General features: G+C 45.0%; 2 protein-coding genes across 24 annotated transcripts in view; one reads left to right on the forward strand and one right to left on the reverse strand.

Annotated features, from left to right (window-relative positions):
- The first annotated feature begins 26 nt into the window (after positions 1 to 26).
- Positions 27 to 26,168, forward strand: CPSF7 (cleavage and polyadenylation specific factor 7). 22 transcript variants are annotated; one of them, XR_007914312.3, is made up of 11 exons: positions 27 to 165; positions 798 to 905; positions 9,523 to 9,741; positions 10,568 to 10,671; positions 11,056 to 11,228; positions 14,520 to 14,934; positions 15,462 to 15,580; positions 18,548 to 18,716; positions 19,325 to 19,518; positions 23,717 to 23,738; positions 24,168 to 26,168. XR_007914312.3 is itself a non-coding variant. In XM_051833171.3 (11 exons), exons 2-9 carry the CDS (start codon positions 852 to 854, stop codon positions 19,485 to 19,487), a joined length of 1,416 nt encoding a protein of 471 aa, XP_051689131.1. In that variant the 5' UTR covers positions 27 to 165; positions 798 to 851; the 3' UTR covers positions 19,488 to 19,492; positions 23,717 to 23,738; positions 24,168 to 26,168. The 22 variants fall into 22 exon arrangements, 17 of the variants coding, with proteins under 17 accessions (XP_051689131.1, XP_069925878.1, XP_051689133.1 ...); XM_051833171.3 differs by having other exon boundaries at positions 19,325 to 19,492; XM_070069777.2 differs by having other exon boundaries at positions 11,056 to 11,201; positions 19,325 to 19,492.
- Positions 5,154 to 26,904, reverse strand: part of TMEM216 (transmembrane protein 216) — a 30,887-nt gene continuing 9,136 nt past the window's right edge. Inside the window, exon 4 of one of the 2 annotated variants that reach the window (XM_089308130.1) lies at positions 5,154 to 5,402. In XM_089308130.1, the coding sequence (XP_089164256.1) occupies positions 5,344 to 5,402 (59 nt within the window). In that variant the 3' untranslated portion in view covers positions 5,154 to 5,343. Of the gene's footprint in view, positions 5,403 to 7,282; positions 7,503 to 26,904 lie in introns of those variants that run through there. The other variant, XM_089308123.1, reaches the window with a different exon arrangement.

The raw sequence follows: 26,904 nt of genomic DNA on the forward strand, positions 1-26,904 counted from the left end.
AAGCTCAGCCGCCGCAGAATACTTGAGCCGGAAGATGCGTCCTTGCGTCTGGCGGAAGTGGCGCTGCGTGTGACGCCGCCGGCGGGGGGGCGGGACCTGGGGCGGAGAGCGGTTCGCGCGCTTCGGGCCTAGTCCGGACCTGCCGCCGCTGCCGCCATATTCCCGGTAACGGGGGCGCGCGGCCGGGGGCCGGCTGGGCCGGAAGAAGGGCCGGGACCGACGCTGAGGCGGGGAGGGGGTCGGTTGAGCTTAGGGCGGCCGGAGTCAGCGAGCGGAGGGAGGTGCGGGTCCTTGAGGGAGGGGCCAAGCGCGCCGGGCCGGGTCTGTGGGGAGGGAGTGGGACAGGCCTAGCCGGGGGCGAGGATTGGGCCGGGATGAGAGGCGGAGGCGGATGGAGCTCTGGGACCCAAAGGCGCTGAGGCCGGGGTCGCCTCGGGGCCTGGGCAGGTGCGGGCAGGCTGGGCCTGCGGGCATCGCCGCCGTGTTCTTCGCAGCCCTGCCCGAAGGCCCTTGGGAGCCGAGGCCTGGACTAGCCTGTCGCGCCACCGGCAGCTGCGGCGCCGACGCGGCGCCCCCCGCGCCGGGCCCGAGGGTGATGGGCAGCGCGCCCCGCGAGCCCGGGCGGCCTGGGAGAGCGGGGGGGCGGCGCGAGGCCGGGGGCGGGGCGGGGCGGGTGGGGCCGGGCTCGGGCGGCCGGGATGCTGCGTCTCTGGAGACGGGATGTGGGCAACCATCGCCCTGCGCTCGGGCCGGGCCCGTCGTGCCTTCTAATTGTTGCCCTCTTCTGACTACCACAGTGGCGTCTTTCTTACTTTGTCCATTCTCCGGGCTCGAGAGCTTCCTTCGGAGCCATGTCAGAAGGAGTGGACTTGATTGATATATACGCTGATGAGGAGTTCAACCAGGTGAGAGGGTGGGGGTGGTCCTTGGGAGCTTTGGGCTTTTCCTCGATCGGCCGAGGAATCATCTCCAGTAACTCGCACTGGTTTCACGATGTGCCAGTGCCAAGCTGTGCCAGTCCGAGTCTTGAACACAACTCTGGAGTCCGAAATTTTCCCCCTAGCGGAGACTTTAAAGGTTACTGAGTATTCTGCTTAATGTTAATTTGAACCTTCAGGCTTAATTTTGAAGGGTTTGATTTAAGAGCATATAAAAATCAACTGTAATAGAATGGTGAATCAACCTGTGGAACTTGCTCCCCAAGGAAGCAAAAGTTGGGTGGCAGTCTCCTCAAAGACTTAGCACACTTAAAAATCGGAATTATGTTTGCTGCGGGTTGGTGAGAACAATGTTGATAGCTGTTTGGTCTGGCAGACTAGCTGGAGAAGTGTCCTCTCCAGCATGAAGGTACGAAGGCACTGCACTTGAGATACTTTAACGTTCAGTTTTGCTCCATTGCAATTGCTTTTGAGTTGAGTCTTTTATAAGTAGCTTGACTCCGGTCTTGAGAAGTACATCGACATTTTAATGTAATAAATTTTGTGTATTGTTCTCGGGAGGAAAGGGTAAAGAACATTGGGCAAAGTAGCTAAAAAGCAGATGTAGACCCATTCACATATCCTAAGTTGGAAGTGATTGTCTCTTTATGTTTTTATTTCACCAGAGAATGTTGTATATTTTTCTTTTTTTTTTTTTTTTTTTTTTTTTTTTGACAGGCAGAGTGGACAGTGAGAGAGAGAGACAGAGAGAGAAAGGTCTTCCTTTGCCGTTGGATCACCCTCCAATGGCCGCCGCTGCAGCCGGCGCACCGCGCTGATCCGATGGCAGGAGCCAGGAGCCAGGTGCTTTTCCTGGTCTCCCATGGGGTGCAGGGCCCAAGCACCTGGGCCATCCTCCACTGCACTCCCTGGCCACAGCAGAGAGCTGGCCTGGAAGAGGGGCAACCGGGACAGAATCCGGCGCCCCAACCGGGACTAGAACCCGGTGTGCCGGCGCCGCTAGGTGGAGGATTAGCCTATTGAGCCACGGCGCCGGCTCAGAATGTTGTATATTTTTAATAGCTGTTTTCCTACGTCCTTGTTAAACTGGCATCATCTACATATGACTACTTAAATACGTGATGTTTTTCTAAGTTTGGACAAGTCAAATAATTATGGATCAAAGAGAAGAGTTTAGAATGTTCATTTAGTTACAAGACCATTGCTTTCCTGAGTTTTCGATGTCCTTTAACTCAGACTTTTACCAATTCTTTGTATGGGTTTTGTTTTTTTCCTTTTTTTTTTTTCTTTTTCTTTTTTTTTTTTAGAGATTTATTTGAAAGAGTTACACAGAGAGAGAGAGAGGGCTTCCATCTGATGATCTGATGGTTCACTCCCCAGTTGGCTGCAATGGCTGGAGTTGCGCCTATTTGATCTGAAGCCAGGAGCTTCTTCCAGTTCTCCCATGCGGTTGCAGGGGCCCAAGGACTTGGGCCATCTTCTGCTTTCCCAGGCCGTAACAGAGAGCTGGATTGGAAGTGGAGCAGCCAGGTCTTGAACCGGTGCCCATGTGGGATGCCGGTGCTTTAGGACAGGCTGTGAACCTGCTGCACCACAGCGCTGGCCCTGTGGGTTCTTTTGTTTTTCTTTACAAGATAACAGGAAAATAAAGCCCTCTAGTTCTTTTCTGTCTTTAATGAAACTTTTCTCTCTGTGTGTAATTCCTTATCTATGGACTGATAACAGTGGTACTGATTGACTTTGGGAAATAGGCAGAACAGGGTCCTTGATCACGAGCCACATTTGGTCTGAGGAAGTAAGATTTTAAGTTTTTAAACGATATTACTCATAGGTGAATACTGTCCAGTATTCACTGCTCTGTTAGGGTTGACATTGATCTTAGCAATTTGTTCTCTTTAATTTAAAAAGAACTTTAAAAAAAAAATGATCTGAGAGGCCAAAAGGAGTATTTAGATTCTAATAGACATTTATACAAATGACGTAGAATTTTTGATACTGGGCAAGTTGAAGAAAATGTAGATTTTGAATGCCTTATGTCTTGTGGAAAGTAAAGGAACGGGCACTCTTCCCCCCTCCCCCCATACATGAGTTAATTTTTGGCAAAGCTGGTTTTAGTGAAATCTGGAAACTGCTACAAAATGGCAAAAACCCTTGTCTGGCTAGGGTGTTAGACACTGGCTTGGTTGGAAGATATCCATTACAAATCGTGTTTTAGAATGTTTCAAGCATGTTACTGATTTGCCCCAAGCTGGACCATGTACCTTGGTCCCCAGCTTTATACAGTTTATGGTAAGACCCTAGTGGTGCTTGTTCCCTTAATGTTTAAAAACAATGTACTGCAAAAGCCTCCCAGTTGCCCTCTTGGGCTGGAAGGTAACAGCCCTGCCACTCCTTGTGTTTTGGCCTCTTCCTTGTGCTGAGGCAGACATTGCACAGTAGTAAGTGGTTCTCTTACTGTGGTACCCACAGTATATAAGTGCTTCTCTTACTTGAATCAGCAAGTATTTATTGAGTTTCTTCTGTTTACTGAGCATGTGTCAGGACTAATGAGGTAAAGAGAAAAAAAATTGAATCCCTGTACCCAAAACAGTACTCCAAACAGGTTCCGGTCCTGGTGGGTGAGAATGAACAGTGACAATGGAGAGTAATAGGTACAAGGAGGATGTGAGATGAGAGCCCTGAGAATTGTCATAAGACCAAACACTTGAGTCATGGTTACAATTAAAAGAAACAATGGTAACAAGTTGGTTGCTGAGAAAAAATAGGGTAGTTACTTCCCCCAGAAAGACCGGAGTTAAAATATAGGGACATTAAGGGGCCAAGGGGCCTGCGCTGTGGCACAAGCGGGTTAACACCCTGGCCTGAAGCACCGGCATCCCATATGGGTGCCGGTTCAAGACTCAGCTGCTCCACTTCCGATCCAGCTCTCTGCTATGCCCTGGGAAAGCAGTAGAGGATGGCCCAAGTCCTTGGGCCCCTGCACCCAGGTGGGAGACTGGGAAGAAGCTCCGGGCTCCTGGCTTTGGATGGGCGCAGCTCCAGCCATTGCAGCCATCTGGGGAGTGAACCATCGGATGGAAGATTGATCTCTCTCTCTCTCTCTCTCTCTCTCTCTCTCTCTCTCTGCCTCTCTCTGTGTGTAACTCTGACTTTCAAATAAATAAATAAATCTTTAAAAAAATATATAGGGACATTGAGCATACAAGTGGAGAAAATCCTATATTAAAGTTCCCTTTTGTTTACTAAGCACTTGAGACATCACAGTTCTGTCCATGCCTTTGAGCATAATTCGCCCTGAGATACTTATTTAGTATTAAGTATGTATAGTCTCTTTAATCTGGAATGAAGCTTTCAAAGTTAGTGCCTTTTTTTTTTTTTTTTCACTTAAACTCTTAACCTAATTCACTGCATAAATCATCAACTTTGGTAATTGGAAAAACCTCATACCCTTACAGCTGAACAAATAAAATGCATTGGTGATGCTAGCATATTCAAATACAAACACAGCTTGATACCTTGTTTCTTCAGTAGAACCCTTAAGGGGCCTGCCCTAAACAGTTCCCACCAACTTCTCTGACCTGAGGCTCAGAGGCCAAGAGAGGTCTTGAATCTTGTGACAGTTTTGTGTTCATTGAATCCTTTCGTTTCTAAACAGGTCTTTAAGATTTATTTATTTGAAAGGCAGAGTTACAGAAAGGTCGAGGCGCAGAGGGAGGTCTTCCATCTACTGGTTCACTCCCCAAATGTCCGCAATGTCCAGAGCTGGGCTGATCTTTCTACTTGAAAGAGTATATTGGTTGCATAAGCTTATAGTACGAAGTATTTCCTGGTGATGACATTTGGTCTCTGAGCAGTCCATATTGGGGTGTTACTTCATTCTATAATTTTCAGTGATCATTTTTATATTACCACTTAGAAACATCTTTGAGTCACAGCTGCTGCATGAAAGAAATCCCAGTTTGGCTCCATTGAGTATCCAAGCTGATATATATCCTTATTCTCTTTAAATTTCATTTGAAAATTCTTGATTTGGGTAAGGGAATAACCTTGGTGTGATGTATAATTGTCCCTTGGTGTCTTCAGAAGATTGATTCTGGGCCGCCCCTTCCCTGTGGATCTTCAGATCCCTTATGTGAAATTGTGTAGTGGAATGTAAATAATTGTTATGATTTTTTTATCTTTTTAAATTTTTTTAAATAAACTTATACTTTAAAATTCCTTAAACTTGTTTTATTTGAGAAGCAGAGCAATATAGACATCCCACCCACTGATTTCATTCCCCAAATACCAGGAACTGAGACTTAATACAGGTCTCCCATGTAGGTAGCAGTGACCCAAGTACTTGAACCATCACTTGTTGCCTCCCAGGGCACAAGTCAGCAGATAGCCAGAATCAGGAATCTAATCAGGACTTGAACCTAGTTCCATATGAAATGCAGGTGTTCCAAATGACAACTGCTGTGCCTGAAAGGAGAGAGAGAGAGAGCGCTTCTGTTTACTGGTTCAAGCCTCAGATGTCAACAGCAGCTGAAGCTGGGCCAGGCAGAAGCCAGAAGCCATGTGGGTTTCAGAAAATCAAACATGAGGCATTATCCAGTGTTTTCTAGGTGTATTAGCAGGAAGCTGGATCTGAAGCGGAGCAGCCAGGACTCGTACTGCCACTAAGGAATGCAGGTGTTTCAGGGGACCCTACAGCTTGCCACGCCATGATGCCTGCTCCTCCCCCAAATATTTTTCATCCATAGTTGTATCCATGCAGGACCTGCAGATACCAAGGGCTTACTCATGTGATCTAAGGATTAGAACATCAGATAGGATCAAGTGACTTTACTTTGAACCACAAGGGCAAATCACCCTACCTGTTTTGTGAGTAGATAAGTGATTTGTTTAGATTTAGAGTGGTTTGGAAGTAGAAAGGTGGTGAAATACGAAGGTTTCTTATACATCAAATGTCAGTAGCCCCAGCTGACCTCACTTTTCTCAAGTTGTTATCTACCCTCATGCTCTACTGTTCCCTTCTCTCCTTGTACTTCTGTGTCCTTAGTTTTTTGTTTTGTTTTTTAAAGATTTATTTTATTCGAAAGGCAGAGTTACAGAGAGGGGTGGTGGCCATCGATCCATTCACTCTGGGCCAGTCCCAAGTTAGGAGCCAGGAGCTTCTGCAGGTCTCCCATGCGGGTACAGGGGCCCCAGGACTTGGGCCATGCTGTCTTCTCGGGTGCATTAGCAGCGAGCTGGATCGAAGTGAAGCATTGGAGACCCCAGTGGGCACTCCTGGGATGCCGGCCTCACAGGCAGCAGCTTAACCCACTATGCCATAGTACCGGCCCCTGGACCCTGTTCTTACAGATTCTTTTGTATAGGCTTGGCTATGCAGATCAGTGTTGTGCTTTTCTGGAACTTTTGCTCTGTTGCCATTCCCTCTGTCATACTTGTATGAGGTTTCAGCCTTTCTTCTGTGGGGTTTCTTACACTATTTGTAATATTGTAGTTTATTTACATGTTTCAGGAAGTGGAATCTTTCCTTTTCACTGTCAGAACAATTCAAGATCATTGTCTTACTGTCTTCTTCCACTATAATTCAGGTAAACTGAAAAAGTAAAAGATTATTTCCAAAGTTTGTGATGGTTTGAGGATTACAAAAGTTCTGTGTATGGACTGGCTCTCTGATGTAGTAGGTTAAGCATCCACCTGAGGCACCAGCATCCAATATGGGTGCCAGATTGAATCCCAGCTGCTCCACTTCCAATCCATCTCCTGTTAATGGCTTGGGAAAGCAGGATGGCTCAAGTCTTGGGTCCCTGCCTCTGTGTGGGAGACCTGGAAGAAGGTCCTAGTTCCTGGCTTTGGCCTGGCTCAGCTCCACCTGTTGAGCCATTTGGGAAGTAACCAGTGGATGGAAGACCTGTCACCTGTTTCTCCCTGTTTTCTCTCTGTAACTCTGCCTCTCAAGTAAACAAGTCCTTTTTCTTTTTTCTTTCTTTTTTTTTTTTTTTAGAAAACTTTTTAAGAAAAAGTTGTATGTGTATGTTTGGTCATGGATTTTTGCTCTAGTCTCAATTCAGCATCAGGAGTTCTTGTGATGATACTGGAAGGAGAAAGTTACTAGAGCTGCCTGTCCTATGTTAGAGAAATTGTTTCTTAACTTAAGTGCACTCTTTCTTTGCTTTTTAAAAAGGTAACAGCAATGTGGATGAGTTAGTTTCTCTAAAACACATTGAACTTCTTATTGTCTATCATTTTGGCAGCATCATCGTTAGCAATGTGTGAATGTTTGGAAATGTTATCTTGTGGTTTGAGAAGTTTTGGTATATAATAATACATGTCTATTTGTATAACATAGATAAAGTGTAAATTATATTTATTTATTTAAGAGGTAGAGTTACAGAGAGAGGGAGAGTCAGAGAGAAAGGTCTTCCATCTGCTGGTTCATCCCCCAGATGGCCGCAGTGGCTGGAGCTGAGCTGATCAGGAGCCAGGAGCTTCTTCCAGATCTCCTACGTGGGTGTAGGGGCCCAAACACTTGGGCTGTCTTCTGCTGCTTTCTCGGGCCATAGCAGAAAGCTGGATTGGAAGAGGAGCAGCCGGGACATGAACTGGCGCCCATACGGGATGCTGATGCAGCAGGCAGAGGTGTAGCCTGCTGTTGCACAGCACCAGCCCCAAGTGTGCATCTTTTTTTCCTCCAGAATGCCATTCATATTGTAAATGCTTACTTTGGCTTAACTTATTATGTGATATATTGTTCTTATTTTTTTATTTGAAAGAGATTTTCCATCTATTAGTTACTCCCTGGATTTCCACAACCCTGGGGCTGGGCCAGGCTGAATCTAGGAACCCAGAATTCAGTCCAGGTCTCCTTTATGGGTGGCAGGTACCCAAGTAATAGAGCCATCACCTGCTGCTCCCTGGGTGCACAGTAGCAGAAAGCTGGAATCAGGAGCAGAGCAAAGAACGGAACCCAGGCAAGGGGGATGCCAGCATCACAGGCAGCGTCTTTACTAGACCAGATGCCCACCCCTGCTAGAGGTTCTTATTTTCTGAACCTTACACTTTAGGTAACTTAAAGTGTTTTTTGTGTTATTAGACATCTTTGGTATAGCTCAGAAATGTCTCCTATATAAGTGTTATCATAATCTATTGGGTCTGCATATCACTTGAGAAATAGAACTTAGGGGAGCATGTGTTTGGCCTAGTGGTTAGAACACTCATATCCCATGTTGGAATGCCTGGGTTCTAGTCTCAATTCTCACTCTCGATTCTAGTTTCATGCTAATACAGACCTTTAGGGCAGCAATGATGGCTCAAGTGGTTGGGTCCCTGCCATTCCTGTGGGAAACTGGGTTGAATTCCTAACTCCTGGTGTCAGCCTGGCCTAGTCTCAGCCCTGGCTATTGCGAGAATTTGGGAAGTGAGCAGATAGGAGTGCTGTCTCTGTTTCACTCTCAAATAATAATATTGAAATGAGAGAAATAGAACTTAAGAAAACCCACTGAAGTTGTTCTCTTCCTTTTTGTTCTTTTAATGTTTCATCGATGGTTATTAGAAAAATGAGGTGTTGTACTGTGGACTTGAGAACTTCCCTAAAATCACTTGAATAAATTGAAGGGTTTAATTGAATAAGTCCCAGTCTTTTTTGTTCTTTGGTACCAATTTTAGCATGTTTTTCCCTTGCTTTATATAAATTTACTCTATTTCCTGTTAAAATACTTATTGTCAGTTTTATATAAAACTTATTTTAGGCCGGCGCCGCGGCTCACTAGGCTAATCCTCCGCCTAGCGGCGCCGGCACACCGGGTTCTAGTCCCGGTCGGGGCGCCGGATTCTGTCCCGGTTGCCCCTCTTCCAGGCCAGCTCTCTGCTGTGGCCAGGGAGTGCAGTGGAGGATGGCCCAGGTGCTTGGGCCCTGCACCCCATGGGAGACCAGGAAAAGCACCTGGCTCCTGGCTCCTGCCATCGGATCAGCGCGGTGCGCCGGCCGCAGCGTGCCGGCCGCGGCGGCCATTGGAGGGTAAACCAACGGCAAAGGAAGACCTTTCTCTCTGTCTCTCTCTCTCACTGTCCACTCTGCCTGTCAAAAAAAAAAAAAAAAAAAAAAAAAACTTATTTTAGAAATAGTATAAGATGTTGAAAATAACTTTTCATTGATGTATCACAGATGTAGTTTTTGGAAACTGACATCATTGATAATAATAGCAGATATATGTAGTGTGTTCTTAGTTTGCTTATTTATTCACCATGTGCCTTTTGAAAAACAAAATTTTTAAAATTTTATTTATTTTAGAGGCAGAGAGAGAGAGAGAGCTCCCATCCATTAGTTTACTCCCCAAATACTTGAAACAGCCAGGGCTGAACCAGGCTGAGGCTGGGAGACAAGAACTCAGTCCCTGTCTCCTACATGGATGGCAGGAACTCAGCGATTTGATCCATCACCTGCCTCTTCCCATGGTCTGCATTAGCAGGAAGCTGATATTAGGAGCAGAGGTAGGGACAAAGTATTTGACAAGATTCTAAGTGAGTTAGAGTGAAATAGAATGAACAGAAGGAAAGGTTTGCAAACTGCCTTTGCTGACCCCTCTCTTAGGACCCAGAGTTCAACAACACAGATCAGATTGACCTGTATGATGATGTGCTGACAGCCACCTCACAACCCTCAGATGACAGAAGTAGCAGCACTGAGCCACCGCCTCCTGTTCGCCAGGAGCCTTCTCCCAAGCCCAACAACAAGACTCCTGCAATTCTGTATACCTACAGTGGCCTGCGGAACAGACGAGCTGCAGTCTATGTGGGCAGCTTTTCCTGGGTGAGCATGGGTAACCAAAAAGGTTTATGGGTGGGCTGGAGGGAGAGCACTGGGAGGTAATGGCATTTTCAGAAACCACTGTTGCACTGTTTTGTGCTCTGATGGGGTTGGATTTCTTTTTCCTGGGATCAGGTTGGATTGATCTCTGAAAGAGAACTATCCTGAGGACGTACTGGTGCTGAAGAAAGCAATGATTAAGTGGGTAGTTGCCTTTTCTGCCATCTTGTTACTGCCCCTGACCCTAGGGCTTTATGTCTAGCAGGGTCATATGTGGAATGAGATTTAGTGAACACCTTGAACTCTTGGTGGTCATGTATTATAGTGGGTTATGGGGATCAAAAAAAGACTTTGATAGCTGTTGTACACTTGGGGTAGGAGGTGACTGTCATTCTGAAAAAGTTACTGTGTGACATACTTTGGCGCTGGTGTTAAGGGTGGTTTTTCCAAGTTATGAAATGTATATACTGAGGTAAAAGTTCTGGCAGTGGTAAGCCCTAGCCTGTCAGATCTTAATTCAAAGTTGTTAACAATCAGTGTTTGGACTGATGACCAGCCAGACCAATTGACAGTCAAAGTTAAGAAAGGTTTTAATCTTCTTAATCTTTAAAGGTGGAGGTTGGGAGGGGTCGTCATTTTGGAATTCTGTATGGGTGAGGACAATAAAAAAAAGCCTACACTCATTGAAATACTGCTGGACTTTGGGATTCCTCTGGGAGGTCATGGTTGTGGCCAGAATCCTAGGTTTGGGGGTAGGGTTTGGGACACTATGGGGGCAGGGGGCATGTAGCTCTTGACATTTCTTCCTTTTTCATCTTGCCGGCCCCAGTGGACCACAGACCAGCAGCTGATCCAGGTTATTCGCTCTATAGGAGTCTATGATGTGGTGGAGTTGAAATTTGCAGAGAATCGAGCAAATGGCCAGTCCAAAGGGTGAGGTCTGGATTTGCAAAGCCCCTTTTAGTTTGTCACCATTGGAATAACAGATCTGCACTGTGTTTTGGCCCTGAAATTTTAATCCCTCCCACCCCTGGCCCAGCTTCCTGCCTTGGTTTTGCGACCTGCCTTAAAATGAGCACCTGCCTAGCTACCATGTACTGGGGTGTCTGTTTGTTGAGGAGCAACAAATGGCTTATTTTTAATTCCAAAAGATAGGAAGATTTTTGGCTGACACCTTTTTGTTGTTCATAGGTGTATGTGTGTATTTAATTTAGTGAGAATGCTTTACCATATTTTACTCAAAGTGGAAGAGAATTTCTTTGTTTTTCTCTCAGTTGCCTAGTAGATTTCACTCATTGTTAATTTCTCTTCCTCAAGGTATGCTGAGGTGGTGGTAGCCTCTGAAAACTCTGTCCACAAATTGTTGGAACTTCTTCCAGGAAAAGTTCTTAATGGAGAAAAAGTGGATGTGAGGCCGGCCACCCGGCAGAACCTATCACAGTTTGAGGCACAGGCTCGGAAACGTGAGTGCGTCCGAGTCCCAAGAGGGGGTACGTGGAGACCATCTGTATGAAGGGGGGGAATTTTGTGGGTTTGTTTTCTGTGATGTGGACTCAGCCTACAATGTGGAGGAGTTTGGGGGATCTTGATGGTGACTGTGGGTAGTGGCATGGTCAATAGGTAGCCCAAAAAAAGTGAGGTGTATGTAAAAGACAGCACTATGCTGGGAGTCAGATAGGTTCAGGTTAGTTTGGTTCTTCCACTAACTTATTGTGTGACCTTGAGGAATCAGTTTATTGCTTAGCAGGGCCAGTTTTCCCCTCTGAACTAATAATGTGGTGTTTCAAATTCCTGTCAACCCTAAATTTTGTGTTTTTATCTAAACGTTTATATACAGTAAGTGAACTTTATTGTAATATATGCCTCTTTCTAATAAAATTACCAAGAATCAGCCACCCCAAAAATGTTGATATATCAAGAGGACTGTGATCCTGTTATAAACATACAATGGGAGGGTGCTCTGTAAGGAATCAAGCGGGAGTGCTGGAAAATTGAATGTTGTTTCTCCAGCATTGTCCAGGGAGCAGGGCACTCTTTTTCAATAACCATATTTTAATCTGCTTGGCAGATACTAATGTATTTCATTAGTAAAGGAAGTTGCAGGGCCAGTGCTGTGAAGTAGTGGACTGGGCCTCTGCCTATGGTGCAGGTGTCCTGGGTGGCTGCCAGTTCGTGTCCTGGCTGTTCCTCTTCCGATCTGGCTCTCTGCTATGGCCTGGGAGAACAGTGGAGGGTGGCCCAAGTATTTGGGTCCCTGCACCTGCATGGGAGACCCAGAAGAACTTCTGCTCCTGGCTTTGGATTGGCTCAGCTCTGGTTGTTGTAGCCATTTGGGGAGTGGACCAACGGATGGAGGACCTTCTCTCTCTCCGTCTCTTTGTTTGTAACTCTACCTTTCGAAGGGATAGATAAAATATTTTTTTTTTTAAAAGGCAGCATAACTACCTTAGCTTGATGATAGTGTCCCTTAAATTTGTCTTATTCCCGTATGCCACCTTCTTACTCTAATTTGGTTTCCCAACTAGGCATTCTTGCTGGGAAGAGTGCACTGACCAGCGGACAGAAGAATTCCAGTCTGCTTGGCAGTTATAATTCTCATTGTAAATTAATAAATCAGCATTCTGGTTTATGAATCAGTCTCTTTTGAGTTTGGTTAGCATGAGTCAACCTCCTAAGACCTAATCATTCATTGGTGAACTGTAAAATTGACTTTCCAAACCTGTGGAAGACTGAGAACCAGACATTAGATTGTCCTGACCACAAGGTGCTACCACCCTGCAGAGCCCTGCCTCAGACAGCCAACTGCAAAGATGGGGATGGCAGAGGTCCATTACCTATATCCTGTCACGGCCTAAGTCCAGCTCTCAAAATAGAGCAAAATGGATGTATCCTCAGGTGGAAATATGGCCATTTCTCTCTTGCATAGGAACAACTGTTCTTTCAACTAGATTGTGAGCCTAGGTGACTATTGTGTGGGCTCCCATTGTTCTGTATTAAGTTAAGGCACACACTTTTTTTCCTTGAAAACTTGCATTTTCAAGTTCCTTCTGTTTCAGAGTCTTTCTGATTCAACCATTTCCTGACTTTGCTAAGATGCATCATTTCATAACTACACTGAGATAACATTTTCACCTTTTTTTTTTTTTTTTTTTTTTTTTTTTTTAAGATCTTCCTTTTTCCGTTGGTTCACCCCCCAAGTGGCCTCCATGGCTGGCGCACTACGGCCGGTGCACTGTGCCGATCCGAAGCCAGGAGCCAGGAGCTTCCTCCTGGTCTCCCATGCGGGTGCAGGGCCCAAGGAACTGGGCCATCCTCCACTGCACTCCCGGGCCACAGCAGAGAGCTGGATTAGAAGAGGAGCAACCGGGACAGAATCCGGTGCCCCGACCAGGACTAGAACCCGGGGTGCCGGCGCCACAGGCGGAGGATTAGTCCAGTGAGCCAGGCGCAGGCCGTATTTTCACCTTTCTACTCAGCTATTTACTTCTTGGTGTTACCTTTCTTGCTGAAAAGAAAATGATTGCTTGTGGATTCCTGCTTAAAAATGGTTGCTTTTCTGGGGACATTTCTTGCAGATGTGGGAACAGTAGCTGGGAAGAGATTAACTGTCAGGAACACACTTGCTTTAAATCTTCCTTCAGTTTATGAGAATCTAGGAAGGAGGAAGTTGCCATGTGTGTGAGAGGTTAAAGAACCCAACAGTGCTGTGATAGCGCTCAGTATACTGTAGTAAAGAGAGTAAAGTGGTTGGAAGTGTAGCTGATTTTACCATAGGCTTTACTCAGAAGTTAGGATTGACTGTTGAGTTTAATGAAAATTTGTTCCCTCTCTCTAATTTACCAGGGTAATCCTGATTAATAGAGCAGAACATGACTGCATGGTCGTGGGAATCTGGTGGGACAGAGATGCTGTTGGCAGCAAATGTGGAGGGAAAGTAGAGCATACCTTAACCCAGTGACTTGACAGTGTCAGAAGCCATGCTTCCAGCTATATCCCAGCGTGTTCTGAGCCTATGTTGTACACTAGCCTACTATGTTCCTGGCAGGCTACCCTGAGGGGTTGAAATGAAGTAGCATTTCTCTAGATTTGAGCCATGTTTTATACCAAGCTTTTGTTAGAGAGTCCCTGCTGTCATCTGGATGCCATCTGCTCATTCTGTGGGCTGATCATTTCTTGGCTTATCTTCTGTTTTATCTTTACCTCTCACTTAACCTCCAATCTACCACTCTTCATGTGAATCTCTTTCCCACTGGAATCACACTTTGGGTATGTGGATAAAGTGCTACCAATTCCCTGCCTTTCCCTTTTTTCCTTCCTAACTACAGCACTGTGGCAGAGAGAACATTACAAATGTGCAACTAGATGGAGAATGTGAACTAGTTAATACTGGTCTAAGGAGAGAGGCTTGAACGCTTTCAGGGATGTGGGATTTCAAGTCAACAGGAATTCAGTTGATCATCAATGAACTTGTTTTCTCCTAGGGCATTAGGATCCTTCTGCATTTAAAAATAGGAAACAAATCTAAGGGTGAATTAAATGTGTTCCGAATCGCTCAGTTCTGGATAAAAAACAAGCATCCTTTGGCATACCTGATTTAGGGTGGTATTACTTCCTGGGTGTATGTCTTAACTGAGATGCTTTTGATCTCTTTTTCCACAGCCAAAGAAAAGGTGATGGATGATGTTACCTTCTTTTTCAGCTGCTTCCTCGGTGTGGTGTCTCATGACTTGCTGAGATGTCTGAACCATGGGCAATAACATTGGCTCTGTTGTACTTTGCAGGAATACCTCCACGTGCCCACTCCCGAGAGTCTAGTGATTCTGCAGATGGACGGGCCACACCCTCTGAGAACCTTGTACCCTCATCCGCTCGTGTGGATAAGCCCCCCAGCGTGCTGCCCTACTTCAATCGCCCTCCTTCAGCCCTTCCCTTGATGGGTCTGCCCCCACCCCCAATTCCACCCCCACCACCTCTCTCCTCAAGCTTTGGGGTTCCTCCCCCTCCTCCTGGCATCCACTACCAGCATCTCATGCCTCCCCCTCCTCGATTACCTCCTCATCTGGCAGTACCTCCCCCTGGGGCCATCCCACCTGCCCTTCACCTCAATCCAGCCTTCTTCCCCCCACCAAATGCTACAGTGGGGCCTCCACCAGATACTTACATGAAGGCCTCTACACCCTATAACCACCATGGCAGGTAAGGACCATCTTGTGCCTTTTAGATCTAAGCAGGTATAGGAGGGTGCAGAGTGTTAAACATTTTGTTCTCTCTGAAGAAGTGAACACTGAATCCTTGTGTTTTCCCTTGTGTAATCTGTTGTCATAGTGTTGAGTCTTGGGAAATAGTGCACTACACATTTGTTAGTGGCATTTTTTTTTTTTTTTTTTTTTGGTGTGTGTGTGTGTGTGTGGTACTGGTGGTTTGTTTGCATCTTTACCACTTTACCCAAACCATGTCCTTTCAGATCTCCTTTTAAGGAGCTTGATTAAATTGAGTGCCTTGAGTGGCAGCTGTGAATGTCTAGCGCTGTTGGGTCATGCAAAATCACAAAAGCATATGATAGAAATCCTGTCCTTGAAGAGAATATGAACACATAAGACACATGAACATGTCCAGAACTATTGAAGACATTATACACTAGGGCATAATTAAATAACAATACTGTGGTATATGGTAAAAACAGTAAGGGGTGTGGGCAGTCAGGAGTGGTCTTATCTCTGCAGCCGAGATTCGGGCCCTCCGCCCTCTACAGTGAGTGAAGCTGAATTTGAAGAGATCATGAAGCGAAACAGAGCAATTTCCAGCAGTGCCATTTCCAAAGCAGTAGCTGGAGCCAGTGCAGGTAATTCACCCTTGCCTTTGCTGCTTGCCCATTACCTTTAGTTTTCCTTTGTTTTGTTGTTTCCATTGGTAAAAGTTCAACAAGAACCAGTAGGAACACTGTTATCAAGTGTGGCATGCTTTGACAATCAACATGTAACCTGATTTCTTGGCTTTAGAAAGCACTGGTGTTACTTAGCTTGTTCCTAGACCTGCCTCCATCAGAACCAACTTATACCTAGACTGTATCACCTGATTGTGGTATTTGTTGGAGAGTGAAATTCCTGCCTCATGAACATATTGATCTCAATGATTGGTCCAAAGATCTAGTGTCTGTTTAGTGGATCCAGTGTCAGGTATAGTCCTGAAGTTCGTAGGAATTACGTCTTAACCAAATGGTGGGTTTTTTTTTTTTTTTTTTTTTTTTTTTTTTTTTTTTTGACAGGCAGAGTGGACAGTGAGAGAGAGAGACAGAGAGAAAGGTCTTCCTTTGCCGTTGGTTCACCCTCCAATGGCCGCCGCGGCCGGCGCGCTGCGGCCGGCGCACCGCGCTGATCCGATGGTAGGAGCCAGGAGCCAGGTGCTTTTCCTGGTCTCCCATGGGGTGCAGGGCCCAAGCACCTGGGCCATCCTCCACTGCACTCCCTGGCCACAGCAGAGAGCTGGCCTGGAAGAGGGGCAACTGGGACAGAATCCGGCGCCCCGACCGGGACTAGAACCCGGTGTGCCGGCGCCGCTAGGTGGAGGATTAGCCTAGTGAGCCGCGGCGCCGGCCCAACCAAATGGTGGTTTGATACAGAATCTCATTATATTTGGGAGTCGAGGCAGACTTGGTGACCTCCATATAGCCTTTATTAGAAGTAGGCAAGCCTGTTGGGTGTCATATTGCCCTTCCAGAAGCCTTACTTTTGTCCTGCTCTCAGGCTTAAATGGGCAGAACAGACAGCTTTGAACATGAAAGCCCTAGGTATGAAATTTTTTGTTTCTGAAAAGAAGGTGCTATAGGAAGTTTCAGGTTCTGGTCTGTGTTTAACTTAGTCATGCTCACTTCCTTCCAGTGGATTTCTCACATTGAATGTGATGAATGTGAATGTCTGTAAACTTGTCAATCTTATAAGAAAGAAATTTACCCTAAATATTAACATATATTTTCTGTAATTTTTCATTTTTAGCTGTAAAACTTGACATCTGAATTTTTTTTTTTTTTTTTGACAGGCAGAGTTAGAGAAAGGGAGAGAAAGAAAGGTCTTCCTTATGTTGGTTCACCCCCCAAATGGCCGCTATGGTCAGTGATCCGATGCCAGGAGCCAGGTTGCTTCCTCCTGGTCTCCCATGCGGGTTCAGGGCCCAAGCACTTGGGCCATCCTCCACTGCACTCCTGGGCCACAGCAGAGAGCTGGACTGGAAGAGGAGCACCTGGCACAGAACCCCGGGTGCTGGCACTGCAGGCAGAGGATTAGCCTAGTGAGCCATGGTGCTGCCTGAATGATTGTTTTTAAATTTAAAAGTAATACATATTCATTATAACAAGTTAGAAATATACAGAGGAATTTAACAAAAATTATCATATTGTTCCTTTTCCCCCCGTTGGTACCTTCATACTGAGTTGATCAGTGACTGATTGTATCTCCCTTGCTTTTTGATGTTCTCCTTCAGGTCATTCAGACCACATATATTTAGTGAAGGTACCTAGAAACCAGGGAGAGATTCTCTGCCTGGGTGGAGTTGGTATTCCGCTGTTCGTGGGCCTCCTTAGGTTCACAGGCCCTCCCGGGTTTCTTACCTATTGCTGTTTTGCAGAAGCAGCTACAGTCCTTTTTCATTGTACCACTGTCTAGATTCATGCTTTCCTTGTATTCTGTTCTCCATGCTCTTGACTTAGCTTGAAAGCGCAGTGTGCAAGTATGCAAACTGTAGCCACTGACCTTAAGCCAGGCATTGCTCAGATTTGGGAAGTGAAAGGGCTAGTTTTTTATGGCAGCATAACTTGTTAAAAATGTGTATGTACATGTGCATACATGTGATTATAGAATAGAATAGAAGTAATTCATAAAAGTATGCAATGTTAAAAAGTAAAAGTCCTCTATATAAGGACCACCAGTAAGACTCCCTTTTACAGTTTACTGTATATTCTTCTGGAATTTTTTCTGTGCATGTGACAACACATGTAATTTCGATTATTTTACAAAAATGGGACATACAGCTCTCTGCTGTGGCCTGGGAAGGCAGTGGGTGATAGCCCAAGTGCTTGGGTGCCTGCACCCCCAGGGAGACCAGGAAGAAGTACCTGGCTCCTGGCTTCGGATCGGCGTGGTTCTGGCTGTAGCGGCCATGTGGGGGGTGAACCAATGGAAGGAAGACCTTTCTCTCTGTCTCTCTTCCTCACTGTCTAACTCTATCTGTCAAATTAAAACAAAACAAAACATAATTTTGCAACTTTTTTTTTCCATTAACTGTATTTTAGCAACTTATTATATCAATATATAATATCTAACATTTATTGAGCCCTTACTTTGTGTCTGGTACTATGCTTAACACTTTACATGAATTACTTTGTCTACTTATGAATTTATTTATTTATCTCATGATTTTAACAACTATGTAATATTTATTCCATAAAACCAATGCTTCTGAATTTATATAGTAAGGCCTATTGAAGATTAATACCGCAGATAACAGTGAAACATTCTTACACACATTTATGAACAGAAATGTAACAGTTTTTGTAGAATTACTGGGTCAAAAACTATCATCTTTGGATAGTACTAGTTTGTATTTCCACGAGCAGCATCTGATGTGTCAGATTCTGTGTCACTGGGATTTAAGTGTCATCCAGCCAGTTTTAATACCTGTCAGTATCTGCCTTGTCATTTTCTAGTGGTTCTTTGGGACAGCTAGTTACTCTTGTTTTTGTCCTCCTGAGCTCTCCTTTAGTCCAGTTATTACTGCCTCTGCTCATCCTTGGCCTTTCCCACCCGTCCCCTGTCAGGGGATTACAGTGATGCGATTGAGACGCTGCTCACAGCCATTGCGGTTATCAAACAGTCCCGGGTCGCCAATGATGAGCGTTGCCGTGTCCTCATCTCCTCTCTTAAGGACTGTCTTCATGGCATTGAGGCCAAGTCCTACAGTGTGGGTGCCAGCGGGAGCTCTTCCAGGTGAGTTGACTGCTTCAGCAGCTGCCAGCCCTGAGCAGCACTTCTCCAGGGATTGGTAGAGGGGAGGAACAGAGCCCAGGGTATTGGCAAGAACCTAGTTGAATGAATGGACCTAGCCCTTGTGTCTTTAAGGGGAAGAAATTGATCAGTTTTCACTATTGTTGCAATGCATGAAATCTGTTGGGTAAGGCAGTGGACTCATTTAGGAAAAGGAAACCAGATTGGTATAATTAAGAACATTGGCTTTGCTGACTACCTGTATGACTTTCTTAAATATAGAAGTTAAGTCATCTTTCTGAGTGTTTTTTACAAAAGAGACAATAGTAGTGTTTATCTTACAGACCTTGTATAAAGATGAGGTCAGATGATATCTGTAAAATTCTTAGCATTGTGCCACATTCATTAATTAATAAGATCTTAACAAATTTAACTGTTACCATTTTCCCAAATGAGATCAGTTCTCAGAGAGCTGAGCTCATTCTTAGACAATGGACCCATGATAGAAGAATAGGAGACTAGCGAGATAAATACAGGAAGACACCAAAAGAACACACTCTTGGGAAGATTCTGGTAGGCCTTCTGGGTGAGGCTGAGGATCTTTCTGATAGGAAAAGACATCGGTCCAGGGAGAGGTCGCCTAGCCGGTCCCGGGAGAGCAGCAGGAGGCACCGGGATCTGCTTCATAATGAAGATCGGCATGACGACTACTTCCAAGAAAGGAACCGGGAGCATGAGAGACACCGGGATAGAGAGCGGGACCGGCACCACTGAGAAAGGTGGGAAGAAGCTCCGTTCCTGGCTGGTGGGTGATCTTTGATGATGGAAGGATTATTTATATTGAAGATCACTTTTTTCAAAAAAAAGGAAATAAAGGCGGTAGGAGTCAGAAGGGCTTGGATTTAGGTATCGTAAGTTCAGGACAGATTTCCTGTTTGTTTATGGGGAGTCTAACTGTGAGATTAAGGTATTTTAGCAATTTTTTTTGACTGCCTTACCCTGGTGTCTGGTGGGAGTAATAGCTGAGAGCATCTACAGTCAGATGCCAGAGTTTAAATGCCATCTCCTCCACTAACAAGCCGTACTACTTTTCTCCAGTTTCCTTGTCTGTAAATGAAGATAATAAAAGCAGGTGTCTCATTGACTTACTGCTTATTTGGCAAAATAATCCATATAAAGCATTTAGTAGTCATTGTGCTTAAAGTTCTCCATAAATAATAGCCATTGTTACTATTTTAACCCCACTGTTACTATTTTAACTCCACCAAACTTTTGGTTGAAAAAATTGGGAAAATGACCAAGAGAGAAAAGTAAGATACCATTTAGTTTTCAAAACACAGCAGTAATGATTTTAGGCATTAATATCTATTAAAAAGATTCTGAAAATTGGAATTTTAGTTAGAAATGATCTGAAAAAATATATGTATATAATAGCTTTCTAGACTGGAGAATAATAAGCTTTAATGGAAGAATATTTTTGTTTTATGAGAACAGCTTATTGATAAAAAATTTTAAGCAGAACAAAAGCAGGAGGATTGGTGGCAGGAGGACAGTTAACTCAGATAATGAAGGTTTTATCAGTTAGGATTGGCTGGATCCATGGGCTCTGGCTATGCACCAGGAATTAGTGGCTCTGTATCGCTCAGCTTCACTTTTCTCTCTCTCTCTCTCTCTCTCTCTTTTTTTTTTTTTTCCCATTCTCAAACAGACTCCGTGTTTTGGGGGGTGGGGACCGGTAGCTCTGGGTTATAGCCTATGAGGTTAGCAGTCCCAGCTGAAAGAAAGCTAGCAAAAGACTGTAGTATGTAAGTAAGCAAGAGCAGTTGCTGTTTGAAATCTTTTAATAGTCCAAACTCTGGCTAGCAGAGCCTACAACAGGTCTTCAAAAAGTTTGTGGAAAATACCTATTATGAAAAAGCTATGCATAGATTTCAAAAGAGAAAAAATATACCAAAATAATCTTCTAATTCATTTTCCCATGAACATTTTGAAGTACCTACAGATCTGTGGTTCTGGAAGGCTATTGGCATGACGAAGATGACATCAGTGTCTCCCTTTGTAGTTGCAAACTTAGTAAGTCTGTGGGACTCCCCATTTTTCTGTACTACATCAAGTATGTCATGAAGGTGTCCTAATGGTAATTGAGAATGAGGATGAGGAGAGAGAACAGTCTTTTTTTTTTTTTTTTTTTTTTTTTTTGATGTTTTGGGGATAGATGGATGACTGAAGAAGGGAAGCGGGAAAAGTAATCCTGACCATGTGTGTCCCTAGACTTTATGAGCAATATCTGGACTATAAACAGAAAAGTCTTCAGCAGTTTGCCTAGAGACAACCTACTAACAAAAGATTCCTCTTCTGTTTGGTAACTGCCCCCTTTGTTGTTTGGCATTATCTGCCATTAACAGATTTATAGTTTGGAATTCTTTTTCCATGGGAGGCGAATAAGTGGGAAGATGAAATGTTATGAGTCTCCCTTTTCTGTTCTTAAACTACTCATTTATTCAGCAAGATCCTAGAGTACTTCCATCACTTCACTGGTATCTGCGGTAACACACATAGAATCAGTGGGTTCTAGATTTTGCAATTGATTGAGTTTTGGTTGGTGCCTACAACTTCTGGAAAGGCAGGCTCCAATGTAGATAGAGCCCACAAATAACTTTAGCCTAATTCAGTCTCTGGGTGTGGAAGGATTTTAGCCGGTAGAGTTCAGTCCGATCCCTTACTTAGTAGTAGCAGCAGCATTTCCCTCTTCTTGTCTGACCTAACACAGTTGCTAGTGTTACTTGTAAGTCCAAAACCACCACTACCTGTCATGCAAGCCACAGTGTGTATGCTTTGGAGCCCACTGGGCTAAGAATGACCAGGTGGCTTTGGTCCTGACAGCCTCTTGACAAGGAAATTGTCAGATCCACTGATAGTTCAGTACCTTGGGAATTGCACTTCCCAGCTTGAGCAGCAGCTGTCATTTTCTCTGATTTCTCCTGATTGAATTTGAATGATGAGAAATCCTTTCAATGGTTGTGCCAAGAATATAGTCACTTGGTGCAGGCCCATGATGAGGTAAGGAAAATGAACTCTGAGGTAGATTTTGCACTTCCCAGCTTCTCCTGGTTTCCCCTTAGATATTTTGACTATTCCATCTGAATAATAAATCAGTCCAAAAGAACTGAATCAGATTCCCAGACAGTGTCAGTTTCTCACAGTCTCATCCAAGGACACTGAATTCCATCTGTAATTACCATGTTGTGGCCTAAGAGGCTTGAGTTGGGGAGGTGATGGTTCCCAGGCCTCGTTTACTTTACTTAGAGGCCTTACTTTTGCAAGCTGTAGGAACAGCAGCCTTTCAGTCAGAGAAGAATTAAATTTATATTTTATGAACATGTGTTCCTTGATCATGACCAGAGCGAACAAGAGCAGCAACCTTCTTTGTTCGTCCTTTCTCTGGATAGGGCCTAGCTAGGGCCTGAAGGCTAATTGATCCACTGAAAGAACAATCTTTGATTGTTCTCTGCTTGCAAACATTACCACCAAAGTGACTACAGACCTTTAAGGATTGGGTACTGTAGCTTCTTTTAATGCACAAGTTAACCTCTGCACCTTGCTTTGTAGGAATAGTTAACAAGTTACAGCTTTCTATCCCTTCCAGGATATGTGTATAAACTTAGGGAATCTGTGGCATTGACTTTTTGTAGTTCTCAGTTACGTCACAGTATTAGGACATCCTATCTGCAATGCGGTTACTCCCTTCTAGTTCCTATCTTCTTGAGCCTTTGAAAACTGAGCTTTCTGTTCAGTTTTGTGAAACTGAAAATGCAGTGAGGTCTGTAGAGTTTTCTCCTTCAGCAAAGGGACATACGGTTGTTGAGAGGAACCAAGATGAGGCCAGGTAGATTTCTGGGGCCCCAACCAAAACTAGCGCTGTGTCCTTGTGTAGGAAGATGAGGTGGCAGCATGTGGATCTCTTTGTTGAGCAGCGCCACCAGGTCTGGCTCTTCGCCGAAGTGCATATGTAAAGGACGAGCACTCATTTGTGGCTGTGTTACCAGCCTGAATATTAGAAATTCCTTTTTTTTTTTTTTTTGACAGGCAGAGTGGACAATGAGAGAGAGAGAGACAGAAAGGTCTTCCTTTTGCCGTTGGTTCGCCCCCCCAATGGCCGCTGCAGCCAGCACACCACGCTGATCCGAAGCCAGGAGCCAGGTGCTTCTCCTGGTCTCCCATGCAGGTGCAGGGCCCAAGCACTTGGGCCATCCTCCACTGCACTCCCGGGCCACAGCAGAGAGCTGGACTGGAAGAGGGGCAACCGGGACAGAATCTGGTGCCCCGACCGGGTCTAGAACCCGGTGTGCCGGCGCCACAGGTGGAGGATTAGCCTATTGAGCTGTGGCACTGGCTTGAATGTTAGAAATTCTAAGCCTGAATTTAATTCACTTTTTCCTCTTGGTTACTAATTCTGTTTTATATGGTCAGACTGATGACATCACTACCTGCAGGTTGATACTGCAGCACTGGAGTAAGAGCTGAGTGTGTAAGGATCCTTGGTTCAGTGGGGATGTGATAAGTGGCTTGCCCAGACCCTTGCTGTTGGGTGAAAGTTGTTAGCTGTGCTTTTATGGCTTTTTTTTTTTTTTTTTTTTTTTTAATAGAGAGACTACTGGTGGTTTTCTTTTCCTGTCATGCTCTGCTTTCTGTTCTGACCTGGCCAGGTCATTCCTGCTTGGTGTTAGTACACTTCTTGGTTCCTTACCCATGGCTGTGATCTGGGGAAAGACTTAAAGTCTCTTGAGTTTTAGTAGGAGTTGGAAAATCTCTGGTGCTGTGTGTGTTTGTATGCTAAGGATACTGTTCAGAATCAGTTTGAACCAGGGCTTTAAAAGAGAAAACAGATGTTGGAGTTTCCTATGGAAGCGCATGCTCCCTGCTAGGGCTTCTGGGGTGTTGGGGATTAATGGATTTCATTATGTACGTACCTGTTTTCTTACCATTGTACCTCCCATTTCCAGATTTATTCCCCTTCCCCTTAAGGTAAGCAATGACTTGCTCAGAATAGATTTTCTGAAACAGTATTTAAACTCACCATGTTCCTTTGCAACTTCTTGAAATGTATCGTTTCCATACTTTTCTGGCCAAAAGCTCCTTTTCAGTCAAACTGCTTTCAGAGACCTCATTTTGTTGTCTATGTTTTTTCCCTTAACCTTAAAGTGAGATGTCACTTTTCCCCCCACCCCCTATTCACTGTAGCTTCTCCAACCATTCACTCACCACTGGCACAATGTCAGACAATTCTGCTTTCTTTCTTTTACTTTCCCAGGCTTACTTACATTCTCTTTCTGTCCATATCCCCTACTTCTTATGTTGTACCTGTAGAAAATGCCGTTGTGTTCCTCTAAGTCCCTGTCAATCAGAAAGTAACCTCTAACTTGTATTTTCTTTTTCCTGATGTTTTCATTGCAGGAGTCTGGTTGGAAGCAAATGTTTTTTTAATGGACTTGCATCTCCTCACCTTGATCAGGACTAAAGGACGGAGGCCGCTCCACCCCTTTCCCTTCTTCCAAACCCCTAACTCCCTCCAGACACCCAGGGAATACCCTCTGCCCTACAGGATTGAAGATTGCTTGGCAGCCCTCCCAACCCCACACCTTCTGTTTGCCAGGGGGAAAGAACCTAAAGACTCATGTGGTTGGGAGGGGTGGCAGACAGGAAGAAAACACCTGGTCCAGGCCCCTGGTCTCCATAGAGAATGGTGCTTTGTCCAAGGAAACGAACGAGTTTCTGATTCTCCAGGAGCAGTTTAGTGGTGAGGTTGATGGGAAGACTTCTTTCCCAAGGAAAATGGATCCTCCATGTGAGGTCTAGGAGAGTGACTGGGTGTGCCAAGATATGCCCAGGTTCTCCCTCCGCACTAGATGTGATGGGGCCAAGAGGGTCCACATCCCTTGCTAACATACCACTTGTTTGTTTAACTCCTTTACCTTCTCAGCCCTTTGAGGAGGGACCATGAGAACAGAAGTGACCTTAGGAAAAGGTACTTCTGTTCTTGCTTTCCCTTGCACATATTGACGGTTTCTTTCCCTGACTTCTCAGAGGGCTGAACCCTTTCCACTCCCTACTGCCCAGCCGCCTCAGTGGACTTGCCCCTCCTAGGCAAGGGTGGCCCCTGAGGTCGCTTTCTGCTGGGAAGCCTGGCAGAGCCAATTACCACCCTCTGCTGCTTAGTGCTTGGTTGCCTGTTGCAATAACCAGCTCTATTAGGTGTTCCCTTTCCCAGGGGCTTTTCCATTTAACACGTGGAGCCCTTTCCCCATGAAGGCTACTTCCTTGTTTTAGAGGAAGGCACTGCCATTGGGAGATAGGGATTATCAGGACCTCAGTAATGAAGACCCTTTGCAAAGTTACCAGGAGGGGTGAGGAAAGAGGCAAGTTGGGCAGAATATGGTCTACTTCCGTAGGCTTTTCTTTTTTCAGGTTTGATGTAAGCATGGGCTTGCATTTCCCAGGTACATACTTTTACTTATTGTGGGATAACCTGGCACTTACAGTAGGCAGGTAAAGTCACAAATTGGTGTCTTTCCATCTTTTGACTATTGACTTAATAACTCCCCTCGCTCTGCCTGGAGGTACTTCCTGCCTCTGATAAGGAGGAAATGGAGCCTGACCAGTGAACTCAGCTCAAAGTTCTAAGGACCAGCACTCTGGGGGCCATTTTCTACACAGGCAACTGGAATTCCTTTTCCTATAACATCCAAATTGTGATGTGGTTACTGCTGAAGGAGGAGGCAGCAGCAGGGTCCTGCAGTACCCTTGGGGTGATGCTACTTCTGCATGCATCTGCGGGGCAAGTGACAGCTAACGTGAAGAGACGTGGCACGTGAGATGAGACTTGGCATGTGAGACGTAGGGTCGCTGGAGACCCTTCTGGTTCAGAGGGGAGAGACTGAATTGGACTAAACGCTTCCTCTGTTCCCAGCACGTTTCTGACACAGCCCTCAGGCACTGAGGGAGTCCCCCAGGGTTGGAGAGGCACATTCCCTTGGGACAGAGGCTACGAGTTGTAGCTTTTTTCTCCCTGTCCCCCAACCCTATCCCTACCTCCACTTCAGAACATGGCACCCCACCCAATCAGCCAAGTGTTAAGTGATGTGCTTATCCTCAAGAGCAACTCCGGGTGTCTTTTTAAAATGTAGAGAAAACCAAGTAAGGTGACAGTTTAAGGGGAATAAAATATAGAATACCAGAAAAGCTGTTTACCCGGAGAATTTCTTTTCTCTCCCCATTTTTGTTTTGTTTCTACTCAATGACACAATTTTTAGTTTTATTTCCTGATAGCAAAAGGGAAAAAAAACCATCCCCTACCCCCCCCCCGAAAGGCTAAGGCCCCCGTCCCCCTGTTGTCGGTGATTTGTTTGTCTTTCTGATAGGTTGAAAATTGTGTAATAAACTTGATGACGCTGTCAATCTTTTATACTGCATTGTATTTTTTTTCCTTTTGTAACAAACTATTTTTAAATAATAAATGGGGTGTGAGCTGTTTTGTGGATTCTGCATTGAATAGATTTGTTGAGGTGTCTGGGGCACGGGCATGGACTGACGCAGATGCTGTAGGACTGTGGCAGTACAGCTGGAGCGCGTGTCAGGCAGTGTTTCTCTGCAGCTACAGTGGCTGGCCTCTTAGACCTCTTTGCAGGTACCCCTTGAAGATGAGCTTTTCTCCTAGCCTGGTTAAAGAAAACTTCCACAAGGCACACACTGTGGCACAGCAAGTTAGGCACCGGTTGGGGCACCTGTACCCCATGCAGAAATGCTAGTTGATGTCCCAGTTATTCTGCTTCTGATCGACCTCCCTACTAATGAGCCTGGGAACCAGATGGCTCAAGTACGTGAGGTCCCTGCCACCCATGTGGGAGACCCAGGTAGAAGTTTTTGTTACTCTGCCTTTCAAATAAATATGTCACTCCTTTACCCCAACAGTCATTTTCAGAGCAAATTTCCTACCTTGTACAGTTTGGTTCCAGTGCTGTGAAGTTCATGAAAGGCCTAGTTCTGCCATCTCTACCTAACTGAACAAGCAATATCACTTGGAGAAGGTGGAAATACAAACTGTTCTGCCTTCTAGTCAAATGTTTTAAGAATTGGGTAATGAACATGAGTGTTTTTCAACTGAATTGCCATCTAAAGATGAGCAAATATAGAC

Source organism: Oryctolagus cuniculus, chromosome 1 (assembly GCF_051225735.1).
Source record: "Oryctolagus cuniculus isolate XC-2025 breed Fujian yellow rabbit chromosome 1, ASM5122573v1, whole genome shotgun sequence".
Lineage (NCBI taxonomy): Eukaryota > Metazoa > Chordata > Mammalia > Lagomorpha > Leporidae > Oryctolagus > Oryctolagus cuniculus.

Excerpts from the sequence above, each read along its gene's own strand:
- CPSF7 (XM_051833173.3), top strand. The coding sequence starts at position 852 with ATGTCAGAAGGAGTGGACTTGATTGATATATACGCTGATGAGGAGTTC. Across the intron at positions 11,229-14,519 it reads CGTCCGAGTCCCAAGAGGGG|GAATACCTCCACGTGCCCAC; the intron begins GTACGTGGAGAC and ends TGTACTTTGCAG. Across the intron at positions 18,717-19,324 it reads GCCAGCGGGAGCTCTTCCAG|GAAAAGACATCGGTCCAGGG; the intron begins GTGAGTTGACTG and ends TCTTTCTGATAG.